We start from the raw sequence: 20599 nt of genomic DNA on the forward strand, positions 1-20599 counted from the left end.
ATCCTGCATGCTCTGGTGTTCTGTTTGGTGGGCATGCTTCCAAATAAAAACTTTGCTAGGTCTTATTTTCGGGAGAGGCCTTATATTTAGCAATTCAGCAAAACCTCTACTAGATCTTATTTTTAGGGGATGTCTTATTTTCAGGGAAATGGGGTAGTCCTAAAACACCTTCACAGATTTCCAGCTGAAGTGCTCATATTTGCTTTACAGATTTAGATGCATGAAATATTTATTTACTTATTTATTTACAACATTTATATCCTGCCCTTCTCACCCGAAGGGACTCAGATTGGAAGAAACAAACTTCTACAAGGGAAGAGATCCTCCTAATCAACTGAAGGCATCTTCAACTTCTATTTTTGGAAAGCAGATAATGAATCCAAGTGATTTCCCTTTTAGCAAACAATTTTGTCTCTTTTGGCTTTGCTTTATTCTCATTCTGATGCTGTGGTATTTTCCACGGTTTGGACATTAATTTTTTTTTTTTGGTTAAACTGGCTATAGCTTGAATCCAGATTTCAGTTCTATAACCAATTGAAGCAATATTTGGGACTAACTACTAGATTTAGGTTTGAGGTTTTTAAAAGCATATAAAGACTTTAAATGGCATCATGTGTACATTTTGTATATATGTGTTCATTCATACTGTTGTATGTGTAGGTATGTTCTTTGACATTAGGCTATCTGTAGCTAAATCAAGCAACACTAGACCATTGCATTCACATTGTTGTAAATATTTCAGATAGTTGCTCAGTGAGAATAGAATGATTGCACTCAGTTGTACTCCTCAGTTTTTTTTTTTTACCAGACAGTAATGTTAATCTTTTTCTCTCTATCTCTCTGCAGACTGGTAGAACTGTCATCAGTAGCCCCCATCAATGCACACTGGGGAGTCATTTCCAAGTGTTTGGCTTATAGCAAGGCTGTTTCAGATCCTTTTGTGTACTCTTTGTTACGGCATCAGTATAAGAAGACATGGAAGGACATCATAAACAAGGTGTTAAAAAGAAGCTCAATAAATTCATCTGCACTCACAAGTGAATCACAAAGTCGAAACATTTTGCAAGTGAATGAATGAAGGTTGAACTTCTTATTTAATGTAGCCTAATATTGGTGAACAGAAGTCGAAGAACCATAGCTGGTGTCTTCAGGAATGTCATCTTACAATATTTTTGGAAAGCCTGCCTTTTAAATCTTCAGCAACTTAGGTAATGAATTTCATCGCAAAGTTGGTCTGCCTTTTAATGCTGATAAACAATCGCCTCTACAAAACTCCCTACTAACTTCATGAAATCTGTATATTCTGATCCACAAAGGCAAAATGCTGTTTTTATCCAGAGCTGATTGGGTATGGATAACGTTAAAGGATTGTGATTATATATGTTCACTCCCAGCCCCACCCAAGGGAAAAGCCCACTGAAATAGCTTTGAATCTTGGTATTAATGTTGATGTGTGATAGCAATTGATTCCTGCTCATATCTTACCCTGTAAATTATGTGACCAATTATTTCAGTGGTTCTCAACCTGAGGGTCCCCAGCTGGCAAATTGGCCGAGACTTCTGGGAGTTGTAGGCCAAAACACCTGGGGACCCACAGGTTGTGAAACACGGAATTATATCATCACTTTTGGGTTTTTCTTAAATCATTTTTCTTTAGCCACACCTATTTATACATAAACCTATTAGAACAGAATCTTAGTGTCCATCCCACTATTTCCACATTTATGATGCTTTTTCTACAGAAAGAATCTACTTTTGGTTCTGTTTTCATTGCTTGTGATGTTGTTTCCCCTGATAGAATAAAGAAACAATTGCTTTCCCACATCAAACACAACCCACATTTAGGACAGACCTACTCCCTTACCAACACAGGTCAAATAAAACACTCTCACTTTGAACCCTCTGTGAGCAGTTCAAATATGGCATATGACCAGTTACACAGCACAAGTGCTTCAACCATCCTTTAATCTGGCAGAAAAAGAACTATATGTACTTTTGATGTGCGGGTCACTAATCTGGGCTGGATCTGGGGCAATCCAGTTTCCACATGCCAAAAATACCCAACACTCTTTTACTGAACAGAAGCATCTCCCCAACAAAGCCTTATTAGCAATGTCACATCTGGTGATGACACAGTTGAGTGCCCATTTGTGACTTCACGAGAAATGATGTTGTCTGCGAGGCTTTGGAGGATAGTTGCTTTTGGACAATGAAATGGTGGTGGTGGTAACAACCAGGAAGATAGGGCACAAACGCACTGTCAGCCTGGCTAACTATCTGGACTGCTTCCTTGGTACCATGTGTCATCCCATGATCTCTTCAAGGCAGCTCCAGAGCAGACTACTCAGATTATTTCACATGGTTTGGATGCTGCCCTAGATTATTTCAAATATTAAGCACACTGTTTCAGTATTTCCAGCTTCCCTACCAGTATGGGGTTTGGTCATCCACCATATTAGCGGTTGACTTCTACTGAATTAGTCCACGGTCTGCATGTGTGTGTTGGGAGAAAGGTTCTAGTCTTTTCAGAAGACCTTGCTGATACTCTTCAGCTGTGTGTTATACTGCTATGCCAAATGAGCAGAATGTTGTATTTCATTGTTTCGCCCAAATTGTTTCCATGTTGCAATGATTTTCTGACTGTGGAAATACCTAAAGTGTTGTTGCATTAAAGTATAAGTGTTTATTGTCTGCCGTGCTCTGGCTTGCGTAGGCTGCTGGCAGTCTAGAATGTAACGCTCTTCACAATGCAATAGTTAACATTGTTTTCTCTGTGATCATGAAGCCCTTGACTGCCTGCCTCAAGAAATACATACAGAATTTTTGCATATGATTCCTTGAACAGTGCTCAGAACTGGAGAAAAGTTATAAGAAAAGGGATAATACTAGCAAAATTCACATTTTAGATTAAGAGAATATCTGATATTTTTAAACGGAGAATAGAAGGTATAATCTATGTTAATGCCTAAAATATTGTTGTCAATATGCTTATTTGAAACAACTCAATGTTAGTTTCTTTTTTTAAAAAAAAAGTCTGATAATACAAAATGAAAGGGATATAGCTCAGTAACTTGGGACAAATTCTGTTTCCTCTTCTGCCTATTCTTCTCTGAGCAAAGAAATCGTATTACTTTCATATTTCCTTTTCCTTGGTCATAGATTGCTACGTATGCCTAATGGTGTACAATAAAAGAAGGGCTGCACCAGGCTTCATATATTTATTAAGACCATAGCAAAAAAAAAAAAAAAAAAAAACCTCATGAAACACCTGTTTTTACTATACACTTTTAATTTCAATCAAGCAAATGAGTTGGATACATGACCTCCTGCCTTCAAATTTTTCAGGTTAAGTTTTCTTTCTCAATTTTCTTGAACTGTTCAATGGTTAATGCCTAAAGAAATTTCAAGGAAATTCAGAAAGAAAGCAAAACCATCAGGACAGACCCAGCATAGTGTCATGGTTTGAGCAATAGACTACAACTCTTGAGACCAGGGTGTAAATGCCTACTCAACCATGGAAACCCATTGGATGACTTTGGGCAAGTCGTACTCAAGTCAGAGGATGCCAAAGGAAAATGCCCTCTGAACAAATCTTGCCAAGAAAATCCCTTAGTGTCACCATAAGTTGGTAGTGACTTGAAGGCACACAATAACAACAGTGCTTAAGAAACGTTTCTGTCAAAGGTTTTTATACTACCTATATTGGGAGCTGGAAGAATGAGAGCAGTATTTTCTCAGAATTAGTACTATTGGGAAATGATCTCTCAAAATTCTTCATGGGTGTGTTGAGTGGGGGCTCCTTACTATGTATAGACAGTAGATTGCAACAAACCATTTTACATACCTTCTCCAAGAGAAGGAGAGATTCTTTGACAGTTATGTGAGGTTCTCCAAGAGTAGTAGCAGCTGAGATGTAGCTATGGGGAGAGAGCAAAATGAGGCCATTGCAACTCGCAAATAATTTAACTCACATTGAAATTTGCTTTCAGTCCCCAGATTTCTGGCATTGCTGTAACTTCAGCTGGGAAATATATTATCAACATCTAAAGAAAGAGGAGCAGGTAAAATTATCAAAGGAAAGCAACTCAACAATTACAGGAGTTGTTATTATTATTATTATTATTATTATTATTATTATTATTATTATTATTATTAACTTCATTTTTATCCCACTCTTCTCACCTCGGAGGGGACTCATAGCAGTGTACAACATACATTTCAGCAAAAATTCAGTGCCTCATTATACAAAGCAAATAAAACATAACATAAAATCAATAGAAGCAATCAACATATAAATACAATTTAAAACCATTAACATTAAGATATTAAAACATAAAACAGCATCTAGATACACCCTACTAGTCATGATCTTAAGGTCTTCTTCAACTCTCTTGGATGGTGTTGGATGTGAATGATTTTCAGAGTCTCACTTTCTGCAATGCTAGATGTTTGGAAGCTGAAGGAAATTTTTATAGGAAAGGGGTATTGAATTATGACTTGGTCCTCATTTTGTCCCCCACATCTAGAACTCTGAGTAGCAGTAAAAAAAAAGTTTCTTCCTTTTCTCTGAATGTGCTTTGGGTATAGGATTTTCTTGCTGTTGCAAAAACAGTAGCCACTTGGTAGCCTGGCCACCACTTTGAACTTTCCAGAAAGTCCCAGGCATAGCACACTTTTGAGATGTCCTACTTGTGGTGAATGAAGACTGATAGATCCACCCATGTAGAAAATAGTGAAGGATATTTTAAAAATCTGAAAAGTGATCTTGTTTATCTAGGGCAATAAGACAGAATTTTCTGAGAATTTTCAACAGATTTCGCTGTAGGACCCAGAAGGAATTTGCATTTGTTACTTGATGTGACTTTCAAGGAAAATGCCATGTATATTTTTCTCACTGATAATGCATTTTGCACATGAAGGTAACCCTCCACTTGAGACTAACAAACTCAATTTTGATTAAAAAGATGGGGCTGCTTTTCTAGATGTAGCATTTAGAAGCTGAACTTTGATCTGACTACCATTACCTCATGGCAGTGCCCCTGCAAATGTCAGCAGCCACCAATTTTATATGCATCGTTTCCCTGTTTACTTGCACAAAAGTTTTGTTTACTTCCCGGAAATGGAGAAGCACTAATGTATGGGCATTGCTGTGACTTAGAGTGTTCTCTGTTTCAGAAAAGACCATCTCACAAAATGAATTAATATCCTAGCCTGTCCTAAGAAGAATTCTAGTTCTGTCAGGATGTTATAACTGCGATCATGATTTTATGAGAAGCTGTAACTAAATTATTGATTGCATTCATGATAAAGTCTGCTGCGAATGCTAAATTCTGTAAAGAAGATACTACTATTGCCATTATCTTTTGAGAACTATCTGTAGGATCCAATCCTAGGTATGCTCAGAGTAAACCCTTTAAAAGCAATAAGTCTTACATTTCAAATTGTTTTTAGTTTGGTTGCCTTTTAAAAATGTATTTTTGTATTTATTTACCCTATTTCTACCCCACCTTTCTCTACTCTGAAGGAGACTCAATGTAGCTTACATATGGCAACCATTAAATGCCTTAGAATACATACAAACAGAGACTTAAAGTTAATTAAATTTAAAACATTAAATTGAACATTAAATTCAATATTAAAATCACATACTTTTTGGATAATGATCTGATAATGCTAATGATCTGATTAACTGTGCTTAAATATTGTAGGTTATTGTGGTTTTACAGTATCTGCTTTCTCATCATTTTGAGGACTCAGTAAGATAAATACAATATAATGTATAAGTAAATCATGATTTACGTTTCCCCAACCTGGTACAATTCAACACATTTGGAGGGATCCTGATTGGAAGTAATGCCATTCTAGCTGAAGATGATAGAGTGTATAATTCAATGAGCTGATTGGCATTAATCTGTAGATTAGTCTACTTTAAGCAAATCCAGTATTTCCTTACAAAAATCGTAGTGCTTAATATGAACTTCATTTTATCTCACCCCTTTCCTTTCTTTTCATATTAATTTGTCATTATTATAGTTAACAGATGACCTTTTAGATATTTGACTCTGGGGCTATCTTTCAGTGATTCATACAAAAGTACCTTCACTGATCATTTCGACTCTGTCGTTTATTAAAGTAGTAAAATCCAATCGTTTGTGTATGCCAAAAAGGGCAGTTAAATAATAAAATATAAAGGGGGGATAAATCCAAGGGCAACAATATTTAGCATATTATTTTTGCTCTTGTCATTTTCAGATAATAATCATTTAAAACATCATATCGCTTAAAAACCTATTTTGCCTTCAATCGTATGAAACAGATACATTTCTAGAGATATAACCTGTTTGCTTTGGGGGTGGGTTTTTTTGTTTGTTTGTTTGTTTTTGCTGTTCTCTGCTGCCTCTTCCCTCCCCACTTTTCTACTTTGCATTTATTTTCAGTTTCCATTATCAAGATTACTGCCAAGTTGGCCATAATGCCCAAAGAATTGATTATCCTCTTAGGGAGACTGACACAACTTTCCATTTTTACCACATGTCTAGGATGTGGTTTAAACACCTTAAGTTTGGGGAAGGTGAGAAGATGAAATTGGCGCCAGGAGAAATACGGGGAACTTGGGATGCCACAAAAGCCAGGACTTTTTATTGCCCATTACATTTGATGAAAAATTTAATTAAGAATGCATTTAAACCTTTCCCACTAAAATGTAGTTGAATTTAGAAGTACATATATTTGGCAGAATCACAACATTCATGTGTTCTAGGAAGCTGATATTTTGTTTGGCCCTTGTATGTTTCATAAGTTATGCATGTAGATTGGAAAAGCTACCATCTGGCAACCAAAGTACTATTACTATGACAATATAAATATCCCTTATATAAAATGCTTGGGACAAGAAATGTTTCAGATTTTTGGAGGGTCTGGAATACTGCTACTTGGGTATATGTACAGTATCTTGGAGATGGGAGCCCAGTCTGAAAACAAAATTTATTTATGCTTCATATAACCTTAAATACATCATGGTTATTTTATACAGTATTTTGTAATAATTTTGTGTATCTAACAACATTTGTATACACTAAACCAGGGGTCCCCAAACTTTTAAAACAGGGGGCCAGTTCACGATCCTTCAGACCGTTGGAGGACCGGACTATAATTGACCACCAAGCAATAATAATAATAATAATAACAACAACAACAACAACAACAAAAATATCAAAGAGGGTTGGAAGAGACCCTTTTGGCCATTGAGTCCAACCCCCTTCTGCCTCTGTGCACCGAAAGCACAAGCAAAGCATCCCTGACAGATGGCCACCCAGCCTCAATGTTAATAATAATAATAAAGAGGGTTGGAAGAGACCCCTTGGGCCATTTAGTCCAACCCCCCTCTGCCTCTGTGCACCAAAAGCACAAGCAAAGCACCCCTGACAAATGGCCACCCAGCCTCAATGTTAATAATAATAATAATAATAATAATAATAATAATAATAATAATAATGATGGTTGTAAGAGAAGAAGAGACCCCTTGGGTCATTTAGCCCAAACCGCTTCTGCCCTTGTGTCGTGGGGGCCGGATAAATAGCTTTGATGGGCTGCATCCGGCCCCCGGGCCTTAGTTTGGGGACCCCTGCACTAAACTATCAGATATCAAAGATATCCAAGGTTGGAAAAGTTACTTCTTTGGATACTAGCTTTCAAAATATCCCTACCAGCATAACAGTTCAGGGGTTTCTTTTTTTCTCTGTGCTTTTTCGCTTAGTTCAGGGAAGGGGGTGCCATTGAGTTTTTCACTAGTTGAGATTGGCAGTTAGTTGTAAATGGTTGTCACCCGTATAATTTCACTGACTTGCAAAAATTGTTTAGATTCTTTTCAACTTCCTTAATCTATAGATCTTCAGTTATGAGGAGCTGTATTCCTTCAGGTGAATACAGACATGCTATTCCAATGTGTCCAAAGTGTTTGATATCCTTCTTCATTAGAAGTCATATCATTTAAAATATTAGGAAGCCAAAAATGTGGATTTTCAAATGCTAATCTACAATTATGGGTGGTTTTCTGAAATTAGTTTTGTTGCTGCAGACTATATGGATTCTGTCAATGCAGTCCTTGCCACATTAACATATCTCAGCAGAAACAGACCGAACTGAAATATGGATTGGTCCAAAGATGAAGTCAAAGTATTTTGGAAACAATTGATTGGGCTGGAACTATCATTTTATAACTAGTCATCGAAATCCCCAGAAATGAAACAATCATCTGTAGGCCGAGAATGTGAGTGTGATTAGCAAGTCCTACCACAAAGTGGGAGCAAATGGATGCCGCTCATCATGGGGCTGTATATTAATGTTGTCATCAAGTCAAGCTGGATCATATGCTGATGTTTTCTCTTGAAAGAGTTGTCTAGCTAAATTGATTAAGTGGTGGAAATTTCATGCCAATCTACTGGATCAAGCAGCTATCAATCAATGTCCTAGACACACTGAAAGGTATAACACAAATTTCCGTTCTAGATAGATCTGCCACCCTGAGGTATATTATAGATGGATAGGTGATAAAGACAGACAGACAGAGTGTAAAAATCACTAATCTTTAAGGAATGAATTATCTGTCATTTCAAGTGTTTAGTGCATGAAGCTGACTTAACGTTATGCTAGAATTGTGCCCAGTTTATCGATGCCAATGAAATATTGTGATCACTTGATGATACAGGATTTCCCCAAAATGTTCACACACTTAAGAGCTTATAATTCTGATTTTTAGTGTAATTGTTTTCAGAAAAATGTATGCATCTTTAATAGAAGTGAATATTGCGATAGTAGAGAAGTGTCATAAAATAACAAGAGAAACTTTAAATGAGGTTTGCAACCCTGTGCCTGGACAATGCTAAAACATTAATGTTTACTATGTTCCATACATTTGGAATACAGTTATCATTTCTACATAGTAAAGGAGTTAGCTTATTCATTCACCATCTTTGCTATGGTAATGCTTGATATGAAGCAGTGTTTAATTTGAACATCTGACCACAGAATAAGACTATGTCATCTTGTGATCACAAGCTTCAGCCAATTTATACAATACAACCACTGTGTAGAGTAGGATGGTGAGCTTTCTTCTTTGCTATATAAAGATAAAATCACTCATAATATGTTAATGGAACAAAGATACTTGGGGGTCTGATTGACAAGGACAATATCTGAAATATCTTTTTACAGAAATAGGAAGAGATATCACAAACAATGTCAGGATGTTTCAGAAAATGTGAACCTAGTTGATATGAGTGTGGTCACGCCCAGGCTTCACTTGTGCATAATAACATGGTTTATTCTAGAACTTTGCAATACTGCTTTGAGATTTTAAATAATAAGGGAAAGGAAGACAACAGGTGTTCAAGCTGTGGTGTATCCCTCTGGTTCTATCCCTGTATAGGATGTTTCTCCACCAGCATCATAAAATGGAGTCAATCATCGGAGTTTCTCTTGCAAAATTCTGGGAATCTAGTTCAGGGTGGAGACTTTGACATCCTCAGCTAGAGAGGTCCTCAGCTTCCCTAAACTAGATTTCCTAGAATTCTGCAGGAGCAGATCAGACGATAGCTTCCATTCTATAACGCTGGTGTGAAAACATCTATAGTCTGCACAGTGTTCCATATTGTTCCAACAAAATAACAAACCACGTTTTATTGATTAGCCCATCGGCCGTATCAAAACATTTAACACATAGACATACATACAACATACAGGTATAAAAGAAGGTAAAATAAACAAGCTGTTAACAAGATCCCGTTCAGGTCAAATATCCATATTGTTTCATTATCTGGGCAGAGACCAAAAAGGAGTGCTAGACAGAGAAGGATAATCCATTTTATGGGGGGATGGAAGGGTTGAAAAAGTAAAACTATTCCCCCCCCCCCCCCATGACGCTGTTGTGGAAATAAACCTCATTTATGAAATGGTAAGTGGAGAGGGGGAATAAACAGCGAAAACGGGGAAAATGATTTTCCTCCTTCAACTCCCTCCCTCTAAAATGGACTATCCTCCTCTGTCTAGTGCCCCCTTTTAGCCTCCATCCAAATAAGGAAACTGAACCTCATGTTTTTTACTGAAGTGTTGGGTAACCTATGTCCCTCCAGATGATGTTTAACACCCATCCTCCTTGGCCACTGACCGCTCTGGCTAGTACTGATGGGATTAGGATTCAAAAAGTAAATCTAAAGGCCACAGGCTCCACATCCTCATCTACATTTTCATCTAAAGTTTACTTTGCGAAACAAGCACTACATTTCAAGTCAGGAAAATTGCCAGCAGGATATAGGTTTGACAAGAATTTACCTTAAAAGCATTCTCTGGTTAGGAGAAAAAATGCATAAAAGAAAATGACATTATCTATCTTATTTAATCATTCATTAGTGTATCTTGTGTTATTTCGAGCAATAAATCTCTCTTCAGTATTAAGTAGCTTGTCATTATCAGTTTGGCTTTCTCTCAGAATTTACCTTACAACAGGGGAAAAAAGGCATTTTTAATTTACTCATTAAATATTTTAATATCTCAAATAGTATCATGTTTCTTATTCACAGCTGCTTGAGTCAAACTAGAATTGCCATGTCTGTCCTCAGACAGAAATGATGCAATCAATGGGATGGGGAGAGGGAAGTAATTTCTTAACATTTTGCTGATAACATTTTTGGACATGCTAGAAATAAATGTGGTTCTGTAACTCATTCTCTTGTTCTGTGCAACTCTGAAATAAATGACAGGATTATATTCAAAAGGTGTGCCTTAAGTGCCCAGTGAAGATATGGGCTAATATATATTCTTGCAGATTCTGATATACTATGGGAAATAGTTTACATTTGTGGCTGATATTATCTATATATTTCCAGAGCCAATCCATTGTACTTGTATCTTTTCTGCTACAGAATGAAAAGCAGTTGGAAAAACAATTGTAAGCAGGAAAAAGTCTTGAAAAGAGATTGTTAAGTAGTTGCTTCTCTTTCCCAGCACTTCATTGCTGAGGGGAAGAGACACTATGGAAAATGTACCCAGAGGTATTTAATGTATTGCCTTTAGGATGTAATGGATGCAATATTTGCTTCATATAAGGCATTACATAGGATCTGATTACCTTCTTCCTGAGCACCCACGATGACCAGCAGGAGCGACATGGGTACAATCTGTCCCCTTTCCCCTGATATGATGATCACAGAGAAAGGGTATGAAGATGACACCCCATTTGGACAACAGACTAGTTCAAATTGGACTTGATCCTGCTGTCCATACTGTGCTGCAGCTACAAGGTTACTCTAGAGCAGGAGTCCCCAAACTAAGGCCCATGGGCCGGATGTGGCCCTCCAAGGTTATTTACTTGGCCCCTGTCCTAAACTTTCGACTTAGGGTTGACCTTAGTCTCTCTGGTCTTTGGAGGTCTCTTTGCTTAACTACGGCCTTATGAGATCATCTAGATGGCTTTTGGAGGTCAGTTTTCTTACCTATAGTCCTATGAGACCGTCTAGATGGCCTTTGAGGCTCTCCTTCCTTACCTATGGTTTTATGAGATTGTCTAGATGGCCTTTGGGGACCCCTTACCTTACCCATGGCCTTATAAGACCATCTAGATCAGGGGTCCTCAAACTTTTAAAGCAGAGGGCCGGTCCACGATCCTTCAGACTGTTGAGGGGCCGAATTATCATTTGAAAAAAAAAATGAACAAATTCCTATGCACACTGCACATATCTTATTTGTAGTGCAAAACAATAACAATAACAATGAAAGACCAATACAATATTTAAAAATGAAAATAAATTTAACCAACATAAACCTGTCAGGATTTCAATAGGAAGTGTGGGCTTGCTTCTGGCCAATGAGATAGTCAGGTTAATTAGGATTATTGTTGTTGTGTGTCTTCAAGTCATTTCAGACTTTGGGCAAGCCGAAGTCCAAAATTATTTATTTATTCATTTACTACATTTATTTACTACATTTATATCCCACCCTTCTCACCCTGAAGGGAACTCAGAGCAGCTCTATGTACATACAATATATTATATTATTAGCATAGCACAATATTAGCATTATATATTACTATATTGAACTATACCACTATATGTAACATTATATGTAATATATAACATATAATTAATATTATTATATGGTATTATTAGTAGTATTATATTGTATAAAATGATAATATTATTATCAATATCATATGTATATACAATATATTATATTATTAAAACTGATATAAAAATATTATATTATAAATGAGGGTGGGGGCCAGGTAAATGACCTTGGAGGGCCGCATCTGGCCCCCGGGCCTTAGTTTGGGGACCCCTGATCTAGATGGTCTTTGAGGGTCCCTTTCCTTATCTATGGTCTTCTGATGGCTTGATGAGATCATCTAGATGGCCTTTGAGGGTCCCTTTCCTTACCTATGGTCTTATGAGACTATCTAGATGTTCTTTGGAGGTCTCTTTGCTTACCTGTGGTCTTATGAGATCGTCTAGATCAGGGGTCCCCAAACTAAGACCCATGGACCGGATGTGGTCCTCTAAGGTCATTTGCCTGGCCTCTATCCTAAATGACTTGAAGGCACACAATAACAACAATCCTAATTTTGGACTATTTCATCATAATCCAGCCCCCCAGCAGTCTGAGGGACTGTGAATCGGGCCTCCACTTAAAAAGTTTGAGGACCCCTGCTCCAGAGTTTCAAACAAACCCTGGAGCATTCACTTGACGTTTCTTAATGCAGTTTAACTTGCTATACTTACTTGAAGTGGAGAAAAATCAGGGGAGCAGCAGGAATGAATCCAGGGTATCTTTAAGTTATAATTCCCATCGCAGTCGTTAAGTTTTAATTACAAAGCCAAATTCAGCAGGAATGTATATATTTTCCTAACTGCATTTTTCAAATGAACACCTGAGTGAATATGATGCAGTCTGTTTGCCAAATAGAACTGGAAGCACCTGTTTATTTCAGTTGCTTTCCATAGAACTACGCAATTAGAAACGGGGTTGGAGAGACTATGAGATTTACCTTTCAGACTACATGTTTGAGCATACATTTCAAACAATTCTCTTTCAAACATACACACACCCATTTCTTGCAAGCAGGCTGGGAGAAAAGCTATAACTTGATTTTCTCTCTGTCATGCTACCTTACTATGGATAACTTTTGAACTTTTTCATGCACAGTTTTCTTACAAGCTTTCAACAAATAATGGGAGAACTTTCTGCTCCTATGTTGTCACTATCTGTGTATTCCCACTTCAATAGCTAATTGGAACTAACCCATGACATTTTCCCTTCTGGATCTAAAGTACAAGATTGTTCTTAACTCCTTCATCTTATATACAGACTACATTCACAATTGAAGCATACTTCAGTTATTTCAATAGGATAGATTCTTCCTTCCCACCTGAAAGTAGCAAACTGTTTAGAATGTGCAGGACAATCTGACCAACCAAATGACTTTTTCATCCAAAAAAGAAGTACAGTAGAGTCTCACTTATCCAACACTCACTTATCCAACGTTCTGGATTATCCAACGTATTTTTGTAGTCAATGTTTTCAATATATCGTGATATTTTGGTGCTAAATTCATAAATACAGTAATTACTACATAGCATTACTGCGTATTGAACTACTTTTTCTGTCAAATTTGTTGTCTAACATGATGTTTTGGTGCTTAATTTGTAAAATCATAACTTAATTTGATATTTAATAGGCTTTTCCTTAATGCCTCCTTCTTATCCAATATATTCGCTTATCCAACATTCTGCTGGCCCGTTTATGTTGGATAAGTGAGACTCTACTGTATAGCTAGAAGACTCAAGGGGAACATCTGGCAGGCCACTCTAGCTATTCTCCAACTTCTGCTGTCCAAGGAAATGGCCTTATTCTCGTTAATCCTCACATCAGAGTCCTATTTCTCCATCCAAATTCATATGCCACTTCCCTGCACAGATTCTATTTACTGGCCACAAATTTAACTTATTTTTTGGGGGGGCACTTTTTGTTCCAAGATCCTAACCTTCCAAAGCCATTTGTTCCTTCTTCCTCCAATACTGTTGTCCCAACTACATCTTCACCATGAACATATAATCTCTGTACCCCCGTGTATCCCTTCCTCCCACCTCCCACACTTCCATATCTCTAGCCTTCTTTTATTTCCTCATGCATACAGTTTTTAATGCAAAGCTTCACAATTCAATGTGATATAACCCAACCACCCAATATGTAGCCTGAAATGGCAGGATCTAGCATGAGATGAAGTGCTTCATTCTTCTTTGATACACCTTGGATTTTATCTTATACAGGGTTAATTTTAGAAGATAGAAAGCTTTCCACGTATGTATCTAAACCCAGAACTCTATGTTGGTATATGGTTTTCTGTCCTTCCATTCAATGTTCCTGAGAAGTCTGTACAAGCAAATAAGGTCTATGAGTGTATTCATATTCATATTAGCAGCAACAGCGATCACAAGAAGGGAGGATTTTCAATGCTACTTTTCAGCATGCAGCAGTCTGTATCCTATTGTGTATGTGTGTATCTTTTTGTTCCAGTAAACAAACAATAGTTTAAAATCTGTTGTTCTTAAGAATTAAAATGCTTATTTTTAAAACTCTATTTCCCTTTTGGTTTCAGGAAATAATATAGTGGCAAAAAGTTCTGGTCAACTGTTTTGTAGGCAACTTTTTCATCCAAAGAGAAAAAAGCACAGAAAATTCAGTAGGAAATCTCTTTTCAACTTTGTAGATCAGTGATGCTAGTTCTATAAACCTATTAAGAGGTTTGTTAATGAAGTCATCACCCATGTTCTTAATATATATCTTAGTGGAGTTGTGGGATCAGAGGCTAAATTCTTTAGGATAACTATAATATGTATAATATTTATAAGTCCATACCAATGCACTAAAAGTAATAATTCAGCCTTAATCTAATTCTTGTCAAAATATGTCTTAATACAATTAATAGAATATTTTTGTCAATGTAATTTCTCTCAGATGAATGGATGAGGAAGGAAAAGTAGCACAAAATTTGTGGAAGAATTTAAGATTTTGTACTGGAAGATGAGTTACTAAGATTTTTATAGAATCTGATCTTCAGGTTTTGATGGGCCTTGTTGATTGCATGTAAATACATTGAGATTTTGAATGTGGGTTTCTTTCAAAAACGTATATTAATCAAATGAGTCACAATGATTGCATTTTTCCATAAATATATCTATATTGCAAGTTGACATTATGATAAGCTATAGTTGCACTTTACTGGAAAGCAAATATACGGTTGAGTTTATAACCCCATGTATGTCAGTGCAGTAAATATGCATAATAAAACTGGTTTCAATATGGTGGAAGGCCAAAATGTTATTATAAATGCAATTTTGCATGTCTAATAGCTCAAATCTACATTTATGATCAATGTGCTGACAGATGTCATGTCGGAAAGGACTGTCTAGTTAATATTCTTATGGTTATGCTAAGAATATTGCCTCTCTTCAACGGGTTTAATGTTTTTCATGATTGGGTTTGAAACTGACCCCAAAAAGAGAGAGAGAGGACTTATTGTGCTCACATTGCTAAATTTAGAAACAACCATTATGTGTTCTGCCATTAGGAGACTCACAGACTTCAATATCTTTGTCTGGTTTAAGAACTTTTTAAAGAAGTTGAAATTGTTCCAGCTGTTTCTATTAAAGTATAATTGCAATCAATGTAATCCCACAAGGGTTGGTCTAAAACATGTTGTTACCTGAGACATAGAAGCAAATGGTAATTCCTGCAATCAACGCTGTCCAACAGCGAGGATTTTATGCAACCTCTAAAATGTAGTCCCTATAACTAAAATGTATTCTGATAAAATTTCAGCTGAATTTGGTAATTAATTTTAATGTTTTCAGAAATTGTTTGTGCTTGTCATGACACTGATGGAAATAAATTCTCTCCTTTCCTCTCAGCCCTCTAATACTAAGCTAAGATGAGAGAACAGAGAATGTCACTTATCTTAGCAGCATTCCAAGACTGACTAAACAATTCAGGAGACACACATGATTTCTTTCTTTGAATATTTCCTATTAGGCATGTTGACCACATTTCATACCTAGCTTTAGCATGCAGCATGGAAGAAGGACCTGGTATGTATTTAAATTTCAATCAAATCATAAGAATAGAGATGGAATATGATGGATTGGAAGGACAGAAGTATCTTTCTCTTAGGACTTTATCATATTGATGTCCTCTAGATTGATTCACTAGCCTCTATGGCGAATTGGGGGGCAGCAGGACTATCCAGCCACCACACACCCTACTTTGTTGGCAGCTGACGCTTCCCCATCACATGTGGGGAAGTGTTGCTGTGTGGCTTCCCCCCATGGTAGCCCCATTGTTCCTAATGGAACATGGGAAGGCTCCGTGTTGATGGCGCAGCATCGTAGGATGCTGTCACTCCAGTTGAGGCATGGAGCTCTGTCGGTAGTGAGACTATGGCATGTCTTCTTCTTAGGCGATCCCTCGTAGTTCGAGGATGATGGTCCTCCATTTCTTGATTATTTTTTTTAATGTGTGGAGGTCGGTGCACAGCTGGTCAACACACAGTCTTCACAGATTGAGGTCCCAGCAGTGGTGTGATTAACACAACGAGAGTGGCTTCTCAGTCTGTTGCAGCCTTCTTCCGCCTTCACAGCCGTTGTAACATATACCATTTTATCCTCCGCCTGCTCCGCTGTTGAGGTCATTGGGTCTTCGGATTGTTCTTGGCCTGGATCCTCCCCTGTGGGCCCTCCTGGGAGTGCATGACTCCAGTGGTTGTGCCCTCAGGTTCATTGGAACACGCAAGCCCCCTCACCACGTCAAGGTGACAATCCATCGAGGGGGTATGGCATGTGATGGGTGGCTCCGTGGCTCAACTGGGACAGAATGGGGATGCTGACATTTCCTCGTGTGATACGATTGTTAGAGTTATACCAACCTCCCTCACATTTCTGAGAGATAATGCATATTATTTTCCAGAATTAAAACTGTTGGCTGACTGCATTAGTAGGCCCATAAAGGAAGGTCTGGAGCTGCAACTCACACAGGGAGGAAACTCCTCCAAAAAGGTCAGCAATTCTACTGTGCTAGTGCATGAATGAAGAGAGCTTTTAACCCATTTTCAGTCTTGAGACACTCCAGATAGGATGTCTACAATGACTCCTTGGAAAGGGAAGGCATTTTAGAGTTTCTTGGGAGCTTTTAATATTTTTGCCCCTCATGGATTTCCAATCTATTCTCAATGTACACTGTTGTGCCTGTACCCCACAACTTTGGGAGGAGGAGTGAAGAAACACTGAATAAAAGGCAAACACATCACCTGTACTTACAGATTTATTAATATCTGGGAAACAGTAGACCATGGTCAATGGCAAATAGAATAATACAGAGAACTGATCATTGTGACTCTGGTACAATATGACCCCATATCTACTGGGGGTATGTTTGAGGACTTTTCATTGATGCACAAAACCGTATGTAATAGTGAACCCAACTCAATGAATTTATACCACAGAGTTGCATTGGAAGACCAGGGAAATGCCTAGAAAGGACACCTCTCTGTGTCTTCTGGCATGATTCTATGGTCAACTTCCAATGGAAGCATGCCATAAAATCACTTGGAGGAAGTAGAAAATACCTAAAGAGAGGACATATTTTGCCAGATGCAGGTAAATACAACCATAGGTACTGGTCTTAAAGACATGGTGGTCATAATGTATCTTCCCCCTCACCTTATAATACCATAACCTCATGCAACAATGCTGCGATCATAGAAGACTTCCTGGCAATACTTGTGTGGTTTGGAAATATAATAATGGTCAGCCCTTTTCAGCATACAGAGGGTGTAAGGCCATCTAGAAAGGATGCCATAATTGCATTTCTTTTGTTAACATAAAAAGGATCACTATATGACTTTCTTTAAATAGAAAATCATAAATCAATCCCAGACTTTTCTGTCAACCATTACTTTGGAGTGGGGTAGAGCATTCATTTCCCCCTAGTATCATAGAGAATATGAATGGTAGAACTTAAGATTATCTGAGTAGACAGCCCCTAATAAACTCATTACAATGATATGAAGTTTCCTTTGATAGGATTCAAGTAACAGACAACAGCAAGAGCAGAATGAAAAAGACTCATCCACAGGAAAGCATTGAAAAGCATGATCACAAACTGCCTTGGAAGTAGAAAACTAATAATGATCAGGTGCCTTGATATGTGAAATGTATTTATAAACACTGAACCTATTTCCCCCTCCCTCTTCCCCATGGTTATTTTTATGAATACCATTTTAGGAAATAACCCTTGTGAGTTCTTTATCAAAGGAAAGTAACATTTAACATTTACTCCAGCAATATGTTGGAATTTGGATGAATGCCTGGCCCTAGGGAACTAGACTTCTAATTTCCTGGAGGGTTTTTCATCCAGGAATTAAAAGCCTATTTTGTGAAATCTTACTAACATCCTAATATGTATTTCTTAAACTGGAAGTAACTAAATATAAGGAATCATCGGGGAAATTCACATTACCATTTCTATCTGCAAGATGTTGCTTCCAGGGCAAGTGATGAACACTGCATATTCTCGGTAAAGTATGATGTATCAGAAGATACAATTTGGGGATAAGATGCAGTTTGTAATTGCTGTACTAAAAAAATAGACCCATTAATGAATCTTTACCTTGATTGGAATCCCTGAGGTCAGTTAACACCTCTAGATTACCAACATCTTTATGACAAACTTGTGATTAATGCAGTGAAAATGTTGGAACTAATCTGGAACTGAGAACAATAAAAATATGTATTCTGACACAGCAAATTCCAAGGATGTAGCAAAAGTAATGTGTGGTAGTAGTGTGAATGAAGGGGAGAATGTAGCCTTCTTCCCTACAGTGTTGCATTTTCATAGCAAATCTATTTCTCGATGCCCCTGTTACTTTGAAAAAGCTTTAAACCAGTATGAAATGACATATGCTTTGAAAACATACCCATATTTACTTGAGTCTAATGCACCATCGAATCTAATGTGCACCTCAATTTCCAAAACCCCGAAACCCAAAAAGTATTTACCATATTACGTGAAACTAATGCTCAACCTAATTTTGGGAAGATAATTTAGTCAAAAAAGATGAGCATTAGAATCAAGTAAATACGGTAATTTTTAATCAAATTTCTAATTATCTAGGAGAGCAGTGTTTTTTTCAGAAGCTTGCTTCATATGGAAAGAAAAAAATGATTTTACATCTACCCTATATACTCTTATATATTATGTATAGAAAGGTTAGTCAAAAAGTCATCCCAAAAACCTGTGTCGATTTATCCATAAGTCAATGTGAGTACTGTACTTTTAACTTATCAAAAAAGCAACTATCCCGTTCTCTAAATAGAGTAGGGAAAAAGAAGAACTTAGTCCAAAACGTGAGAACCTTAAAAAAGCACCAATCCCTTCTACTGTCTTCACCATGCTGCCACTTAAACCTTTTTGAATCCCTTGGTGGGAAAATCAAAGTGGAAGCCATGGACAACTGACTCCCTAAGGCAACATTAGTGCTTTCTCCTCTCCACAAAATGGCTCTCATCTTATCCACGGGTCATATCAAAATCCATAAATCTGGCTGCAAAACCTGCCCATGACTTATACATGAGGTTAACTTATACATGAGTATATACTTTAAATATATTGTTAGGCTTAATCCCACATTAGTTCCACCATTTTCCTGCACTTCAGATTTAATGAAACTCAAGCATCACTATCTCTATCACCGTCTTGCTAATTTCCAGCGATTCTTAGAATGAAAAAAAGAAATGATAGATTTGTGTATTTCTCTTCCTACATTTTTTTAAATGTAAGAGGCCTGTGTTGACCTTTTTGTTTACAATGGCTTGTATATGTGACAACATATCAAATGTTGTACTGTATTTTCCTATATAGAGTTAATAGTCAATACAGGAAATGACATCTCAGTGTATATATGTTCGTGTACATTGTGATTTGTTAAGCACTGTTGATATAAAACTGTGGTTCCAATTACATGAACGTGTGTAAACATTTTTAAAATAAAAGTTTACATTTAAAAATATTGGTTGAATTTCTGTATTATTAATCATATATACATTTAAAATACTTGATGAAAGAGGCAGCCAGATTCAGGTGAGGACAGGTTTTCATTATGTTTCCATATTAGTGGGTGATTTGGTAGTGGTGCTGACTGATAACCGTGTTTATGGCCCACATATGCTATATTCCATTTTCCTGGGAGCAAATAGTAATTTAAATGCTTTCTCATTTTATTCCACTTTAATCCATGAGCTTGACTCAAAACCTATTTCCATGGCTGCTTTTCAGTACAATGTGTCAAATTTGTCCCTTTTGAAGGCATATTATAAGAAGAATTTTGAGGCCAAGCTAAAACTTCATGCAATATTGTTAGAAAGAAGAATCAGAGGACATCCATATAGAAGATATGTCTTGAGCAGACTTGTGTATCAAAACGAAGACAACCAACACCAAAATGTTAATAAAAGCAATGAACATTTCATTGAATTTAATGTGTCTAAGTGGAATAGTA

General features: G+C 37.1%; 1 protein-coding gene across 2 annotated transcripts in view; it reads left to right on the top strand.

The window, feature by feature from the left end:
- gpr26 (G protein-coupled receptor 26) overlaps positions 1-20110 on the top strand; it is a 59994-nt gene extending 39884 nt beyond the window's left edge. For both annotated transcript variants that reach the window (XM_062976044.1, XM_003218583.4), the window contains one exon: positions 847-20110. In XM_062976044.1, the coding sequence (XP_062832114.1) occupies positions 847-1078 (232 nt within the window). In that variant the 3' untranslated portion in view covers positions 1079-20110. The remainder of the gene's footprint in view (positions 1-846) is intronic.
- Positions 20111-20599: the final 489 nt, after the last annotated feature.

This window comes from Anolis carolinensis, chromosome 3, assembly GCF_035594765.1.
Source record: "Anolis carolinensis isolate JA03-04 chromosome 3, rAnoCar3.1.pri, whole genome shotgun sequence".
NCBI lineage: Eukaryota > Metazoa > Chordata > Lepidosauria > Squamata > Dactyloidae > Anolis > Anolis carolinensis.